Below are 8,307 nucleotides of genomic sequence, written 5' to 3' on the forward strand. Positions count from 1 at the left end.
CCCGCCTCGACCTCCCAAAGTGCTGGGATTACAGGCTTGAGCCACCGCGCCCGGCCTTCCTTTTTTCCTTTTTAATAAAATATGTGCCACATCAAAAACAAAAGCCAGAAGGAAATTTCTAGCCCTGTGAATCATATATGTTTAATTATTTCATTATGCAAATTATTTAGCAATGAATCTAGTTAAGAATGCAAAATGGAAATACAAAAGCTTGCAAACCATTCCTGAAAACAGTCTTAAATCATCTTAGGGGAACAAGGCTAAACTATTACCTCCTTGTGTTTCTGCCCTCACTGATAATATGGGCCTCCCTTTTATGGCAATAGGAATTTGATTATTTGAGATATTAAGGTAGTATAAAGTGAGATTAATATCTAATTTAGCGAGAAATGTATTTTAAAGTTGCGAAACACTGGAAAGATGTGCTTTTTCTTTTTCTCTCTCTGTAGTGATGCTAAAGCTTATTAAAGACCATCATTCCTGTTAGGACATTCTTTTAAACTTAAAACATTACTTAAAAGCATTTAAACCTTTATTTAAAATATTTTAGAATTTACAAGTGTTTAGCTTGATTTGATAAAAAGTCAGTGTCTGTTATTGATGTTAAAACATAGTATCAGCCATTACATAATGAGAGATGATGTTGTTTAATGCTATCTCAATATAGATTAAAATCAGAATGAGAAAGATTGATATTAAAACATAAGCACATTTTGTACCTTGTAGCCAAATATACTTACTGATAGACAATTTAATCTTAAAAAGCATAGGGAGATGATTTGTCATGGCTTTGGAGTCATGTCAAAAAACCACTTAAACTGAAATTTTGAGGAAAATTTGGATATCATATGTGAGAAATAATTTCCAGATTAACTTAATGTTGATATATTTCTTTAGGTCATTATGCTACAAAAATGAATGTCTTGGAATATAAAAGATCTTTTAGTTGGAAAGGTAACCAGGACTTAACGCACAATCCATCTACTTTTCCATTGATTATTCTGTTCTTGTCAAATACCAAGGCATTGCTGTAGTTGGAATTTAGCACTTAACTGAAACTGCACCATTTGACTGGAACAATATTCCTACTAATAGAAGCAATTGGATTTCTTAAATTGGGAGATTACAGTGTGTTCAGACATCTAGCATATGGTTTTAGTATGGTGAAGAAAAATGACACTGTAAGGGAGAAATTTTAACATCTTTCATTGAAGAGAGAGGGACTACACATTTCAGCACATTTTGTTTAATGTCTTCAGTTCATGTTATCTTGATAAAAATAGCAGTCTGGGAACAAGTAAAGACTTAGGATAAAAATAGAACTGAAGCCATGCTTTGAATTGATATAAAGCATTGACTTATAAACCACCATGAAGTTTTTTTTTTTTTAATTGAACTAGTACTCATTGGAAAAGTTTGAGTCTTTTCAATGTGGTCTAGTAGAGATATTTCCAGTCAAATCATGTACTCCAATCATACCATCTTGAAATATATTTCTAGGCATTAAATTGCTTAAAAATAGTTATATTCTTTGCTGGTATAGGAAAAAACCGTAACAGACTTTGGGTAAGATTTTCCCATTCTTAATTAAACTTATAACAGGAAAAACTACTGAAGATCTGTTTCAGCCTCTATCCTATATAAAACAGTCAAAACAGGGATGTGGGAGAATGAAGAATCAAAGTTCAGGTAAGTATTCAGTAGGGCATGAGACTTCACCTCGGGTACCATAGCTTCAGGATGTAAGGCAATTAATGCAACTTAATGTAAACAAACAGGGATGTTATTGTTTAATTCAGTGCACAGTAGATTCACAATCTGTATCTGGCTGCATTTAGAGCAATATTCAGTGGTTAAAGAATTATTTTTCATGGTCTAACTGGACATGAGCATTCTTTTTTATGTAAATAGTGGTATTATCCCATTTGCTTAAACAGTATAATTCTTTTCAAGAATAATAAACTTTTACAATAATTTGAAAACTAGAAAATACTTATTAATCTAGTAGAATATTTTTAAAGGTAAATATTGATGGATGGAAAATAAGGCTTATGATACCATTTTGAGGCAGTTGGATAATTCTCTTTTTTCTTTTTTATCTTCCCCTCCCCCCACTTTTTTGGGCTAGGGCCCAATAGGTCAAAACTCCAAGATATGCTTGCTAATTTGAGAGATGTTGATGAACTTCCTTCATTGCAGCCATCTGTGGGTTCACCTTCCAGACCCAGCAGCTCCAGGCTTCCTGAACATGAAATTAATAGGGCAGATGAAGGTAAGTATTTAAGATACTCTGGAGCACAAAATGCACTTGGATGTATATCTTTAAATTCATTCATTAGAAAGGACTCTCCTATCAGAGAGAACTTTATTCTGCAGGTGTTTGATCTGCATAGTTTTCCCCAAATGCAAGCTTTCTTACATTCAAGGGAGTTTGATTCCAACTTCAATCTTCAAGACTTGAGAAGGTGCATACACTTAAAAACCAACTCTAAATTCTGGTTTAAAATATCTGCTGGCTCCACTGATGCCCATGGCCCTATATATACTATTCCAACACTGAGGAAATTAACAGTCTATAAATTGGTAGTAAATGTTTACTTTGAAACTCATAAATATTTAAGCAGTTTATTAATGATAATTGAAAAAGGAGATAAAGTCACTTAAAAGTCTAGTCACATATTCTGCTATTTTAACTTGTTCCCTTTCAGTCCTGGTTCACGTGTGTGTGTGTATATGTATATATATGTGTGTGTGTGTGTATATATATGTATTTATTTTTATTTATTTATTTTTTGTATGCCCAGGCTGGAGTGCAGTGGTGCGATCTTGGCTCACTGCAACCTCTGCCTCCTGGGTTCAAGCGATTATCTTGCCTTAGCCTCCTGAATAGCTGGGATTACAGGCACCTGCCACCATGCCTAGCTAATTTGTTTGTATTTTTAGTAGAGACGGGGTTTTGCCATGTTGGCCAGGCTGACCTTGAACTCCTGACCTCAAGTGATCTGCCCACCTTGGGCTCCCAAAGTGCTGGGATTACAGGCATGCTCCACCATGCCTGGCCTCACATATATGTACTTTTTATACAGGTATAGAATATACCTGCATAAAAATATGCATTGTTTTACATCATGTATAATAATTCTATTTTGTGTTCTTAAAATCATACAAATGATTTTTCATAATGATAATTTTAAGATTGTATATTATATTTTAGACTTGATGTGAAACTATTCCTTTTGGATATTTAGGTTGTTTTTAGTCTTGCAGTATAATCCTATGGTATATAAATACAGGTCTTTCTTTTAGACACAGGTCTGATTTATCTGTTTATAAATGCGTAAAATGTTTATATGTGGAAATTGATTTTAAAGTACGTATTTAAGCTGAGCATGGTGGTCCCCTGGGAGGCTGAGGTGGGAGGATCACTTGAACCCAGGAGGTTTTTTTTTTTTTTTTTTTTTTTGAGACAGGCTGTCACTCTGTCACTCAAGTTAAGAGTGCAGTGGCGCAATCACAGCTCACCGCAGCCTTGACCTCACAGGCTCAGGTGATACTTCCACCTCAGCCTCCGGAGTAGCTAGGACTACAGGCACATGCCACCATGCCCAGATAATTTTTTGTATGCTTTTTGTAGAGACATGGTTTTGCCATATTGTTCAGGCTGATCTCAAACTCCTGGGCTCAAGTGATCCAACTGCGTCAGCCTCCCAAAGTGCTGGGATTGCAGGCATGAGCCACCGCGCCTAGCCCCTGTTCAGGAGTTTGAGACTGTAGTGTGTGATGATTGAGTCAGTGAATAGCTACTGCACTCCAGCCTGGGTGACATAGTGAGACCCTGTCTCTTAAAACAATCAATCAAATATTTATATTAGCTGAAAATTCAACGTGACATAAAAGTAATTATGATTAATGTATATTTTAAAATATTTTTAAAAATTAATCCTGAATTTAAATACTGTATTTGCACTTTCTCTTCAAATTATTATTTATTGATCAACACAGCCTGAGAAAAAGTCACAGAATAATCATATGGTTTTTTTCTTGTTTTTTTAATCCATCACATTTTAGAGAGACATAAACTGATACAATTTTGATGTATATAGATTTTCATGATTGGAATACTTTTCAGTGAGATTTTGACCAGTACATGGTTAATTATTTGTTAGAGTCAATAATAGCATACTTGGAATTTATTACCCATACAAAGAATCAACACTTACACGCTAGATATAAAATTTATTTGATGTCTTTTGAATTACAGATGTGAGGTCATGGTCCTCAGTAGGTATGTTGATCACTAGGAGATGCATTCTGTTGACATTATAGGTATGAGACTTCTAATCAGTTGCATTTATCCCAAGATCAGGTCTAGATAAGGAGAAAAGTTAGTTTTTCTCTTATTTTCATAATTCAAGAAGTTTATCAGATTTCATCTCGGGCCATACATGAATTATGCAGAATTCTAATAATAGGGGCAGGATATATACTATTTACTAAAGGACAGATGTACAAAAGCATTATATAAGCCACAGAAGATGTCCTTGATAAAAAAACATAGGAACTTTAAAACTCAAGCATTAAATGTTTGTTTAACTTGCTATCTGTAGCACTTGTCCTAAGCCTTCCCCCTTGGTGCAGGTTTTTCGGAAAAAGAAAAAACATATAAGTGATAGATTGTATATTGAATTGTCTATAACTGATACTTCCTGGTCTTCAGTCCACTTTCAGAAAGAACGTTCATATGCTGTGTGTGTGCTATAATTTTGTTACTTTATTTTTATTTTAATAATTCAGAAGTCAGGGCCGGGTGCAGTTGCTCACGCCTGTAATCCCAGCACTTTGGGAGGCTGAGGTGAGCAGATCACTTGAGGCCAGGAATTCAAGACCAGCCTGGCCAACGTGGCAAAATCCTGTCTCAACTAAAATTACAAAAATTAGCCAGACATGGGGGCGTGTGCCTGTAGTCCCAGCTACTTGGGAGGCTGAGGCAGGAGAATCACTTGAACTCAGGAGGCGGAGGTTTACATCACACCACTGCACTCCAGTCTGGGCAACAGAGTAAGATTCTGTCTTTAAAAAAAAAAAACAGAAGGCAGTGTCACACTTAAAAGGCACAGGGTTTTGTTTTGTTTTATTTTTTGGTAAAAGCTGATTAGGGCTAGTAAGGTTTAGTTGCCAGATGGAAATGTGACCTATAGTCTTAAGTTCTAAGGCTCCTTAGGAACAATCAGGTAACAGTGATGCTTATTATTGCTCTCCCTCTTCAGTCCTGGAGTGTCCTGGCTATCCACTGGTATGTAAGGAAGGAGTTGTTACTTTGTTTTCAGGTTTTACTTGGCCGTTTGTAGACGATTAGTTAGAATTAGCTTACATAATGTATATGGTCTATCCTAGGAATCTTAGTCTTTTACACCTGAACAAAGTTATCTGGAAATGTTAGAAATGAAAACAAATCAAACAAAAAACGCCTGGCTGAAGACCTACCATCATAGTCTCACATGAGTCATTCGACTGATATTTTTGACCTGAAAATTGCTGTTCTAACTTAAACAATTCCTTTTCTTCATTAGTAAATGTTTAGAGTTGTTTGAACTTCTCAGATGATACATGGTATTTTGCGTAAAACCTATTTTTATTTTTGCTACTGTATTGTATGGTGGTTTGATAATGTCTTAATTTATGCTCTATTTTGTTCTGATGAGGATTGTAAGAGTTTGTCACTACTGTTTTTAAAAGCAAGTAACTATTTAAAAAATTTTTTTAAAAGATATGGTCTTGCTCTATCGCCTAGGTTGGAGTGCAGTGGTGCAGTCATAGCTCACTGTAGCCTCAAACTCCTGGGCTCAAGAGATCCTCCTGCCTCAAGCCTTCCAGGTAGCTAGGACTAGAGGCATGCACCACCATGCTTGATTAATTGTTAAAAAAATTTGTAGAGGCCGGGCGTGATGGCTGACACCAAGGCGGGCGGATCACTTGAGGTCAGGAGTTTGAGACCAGCCTGGCCAACGTGGCAAAACCCCATCTCAACTAAAAATACAAAAATTAGCCAGGCATGGTGGCATTAGCTACTTGGTAGGCTGAGACAGGAGAGTTTGCTTGAACCTGGGAGGCGTAGGTTGCAGTGAGCTGAGATCGCACCACTACACTCTAGCCTGGGTGACAGAGTGAGACCCCTGTCTCAGATTTTTTTTTTTTTAAGAGATAGGGGTCTCGCCCTGTCACCCAGGGTGGTCTCAGACTCCTAGCCTTAAAGGGTCCTCTCACCTTGGTATCCCAAAACACTAAGATTACAGGCATAAGGCTCCGAGCCTGGCCAATTCTTTCATTTATTCAATGAGTATTTATTATTATACATGATTGAATGTAAGTGTGAAAAATGTCTTGTACATGTACTAGTCAATACAGTTGACTTGTTTCTTTTAAGAAAATTAATTTACTCCTTTAGCAGCTGGCGTTTGAACTACTAAATTCATCTTATTGAATCACAAATGTTTGTCATATATAACCACCTCTAGGAAACTACTCAAAGACCATCTCTGACGTTTGTCAGAACAATTTGCATTTATAAAGAGTGACATTTTGTTATTGACCAAATTAAATAAAATCATTAATTTGACATTTTTGCTTTTGACTGATTTTTCTATGATGGTTGTTGAAGGAATTGGATTGGTATGTTCAAAATGTTACAAAATAGGATATTTCAAGTTATTCACAAAGTAAAACTGACATCTTTGAAGTACACAGTTCACAGCTAATGAAAGTATTCAAATGAACACTTTAAATTTTCTCACCAGGTGCGGTGGCTCATGCCTGTAATCCCAGCACTTTGGGAGGCCGAGGCGGGTGGATCTCCTGAGATCAGAAGTTTGAAATCAGCCTGGTCAACATGGGGAAACCCCATCTCTACTAAAAATACAAAAATTAGCCAGGCATGGTGGCAGGCACCTGTAATCCCAGCTACTTGGGAGACTGAGGCAGGAGAATCGCTTGAACCCAGGAGGCGGAGGTTGCAGTAAGCTGAGATCACGCCATTGCACTCCAGCCTGGGCCACAGAGCATGACTCCATCTAAAAAACAAAAAAACAAAAACAAAAAATTTTCTTTACCGGGTGCGGTGGCTCACGCCTCTAATCCCAGCACTTTGGGAGGCCAAAGCAGGTGGATCACTTGAGGTCAGGAGTTCGCGACCAGCCCGGCCAACATGGTGAAACCCCGGCTCTACTAAAAATACAAAAATAAGCCAGGCATGGTGGCACTCACCTGTAATCCCAGCTATTCGGAAGGCTGAGGCAGGAGAATTTCTTGAACCCAGGAGATGGAGGTTGCAGTGAGCCAAGATGTCACCACTGCACTCCAGCCTGGGTGACAGAGCGAGACTGTCTCAGAAAAAAACATAAAAAAATAAAAAATACTATCTGAAGTAAACATTTTTAGATGAACTATAATATACCTACAGAAGAGTGCTGATAATACAGCTCAGTGAACTGTCATCAAGGTAGAATTATTACCCTCCCATGTCACCACCCCTTAGGTCAACAAGTAGAACATGACCAGGGCCCTAGAAGTCCTGTTGTTGCTTCTTTTCTTTAATCACTACCCCTCTCCTGCCCGGCAGAGGTAATCCTGACTTGTAACACCACATATTGATTTTGTCACATAAATAGGCACATTTTAGAGTTTGACCCATTTTCATTTGAAATTTTCTATACTCTTCTAGGTTATAAAATTAATGAATTGTATTTTGAATGAGACCAGCACTTGTTACATATATTTAGTAATTATTAGAAATTGTTTAGGTAATTAGCATGAAATATCAAACAAGGAAAACTTACTTTCCTATAGTCATTATTTTTTATATAGTGAAAATGAAAGGACAGTGGATTCTTAGATTTGTTTCCTGTTTTACTTTTCTAATTAGTTGATGGCTTTACCTGTGGTTAAGATATGGAAAAAGCAATAAATTATTAAGGATTTTCTGCTCACTGAATTTTATTATGTTTAAAAGCATTTAAAAACAATTAAGTGTATACGTGCACTATAAGAAATTTGATGCAAGCAAATGAAACTAAATGTTGGCTCCTTAGAGATTTTTAAATGTTTCCTTTGTTTTCCCTCTTCAGTGGAAGCATTGACATTTCCTCCTTCTTCTGGAAAGTCATTTATCATGGGAGCAGATGAAGCCCTTGAAAGTGAACTGGGACTTGGAGAACTAGCAGGCCTTACGGTGGCCAATGAAGCAGACTCACTAACTTACGATGTAAGTAGTAGTTTTGTTTTTGATGTTTTTACTTGGTTTTTTTTTTTTTT

General features: G+C 36.7%; 1 protein-coding gene across 1 annotated transcript in view; it reads left to right on the forward strand.

Annotated features, from left to right (window-relative positions):
• Positions 1-8,307, forward strand: part of STRN (striatin) — a 138,813-nt gene that overhangs the window by 96,317 nt on the left and 34,189 nt on the right. Inside the window, exons 9-11 of the mRNA XM_017859689.1 lie at positions 1,603-1,689; positions 2,129-2,272; positions 8,121-8,257. Of these exons, the coding sequence (XP_017715178.1) occupies positions 1,603-1,689; positions 2,129-2,272; positions 8,121-8,257 (368 nt within the window). The remainder of the gene's footprint in view (positions 1-1,602; positions 1,690-2,128; positions 2,273-8,120; positions 8,258-8,307) is intronic.

Source organism: Rhinopithecus bieti, unplaced genomic scaffold, assembly GCF_001698545.2.
Source record: "Rhinopithecus bieti isolate Rb0 unplaced genomic scaffold, ASM169854v2 scaffold_51154, whole genome shotgun sequence".
NCBI classification, from domain to species: domain Eukaryota; kingdom Metazoa; phylum Chordata; class Mammalia; order Primates; family Cercopithecidae; genus Rhinopithecus; species Rhinopithecus bieti.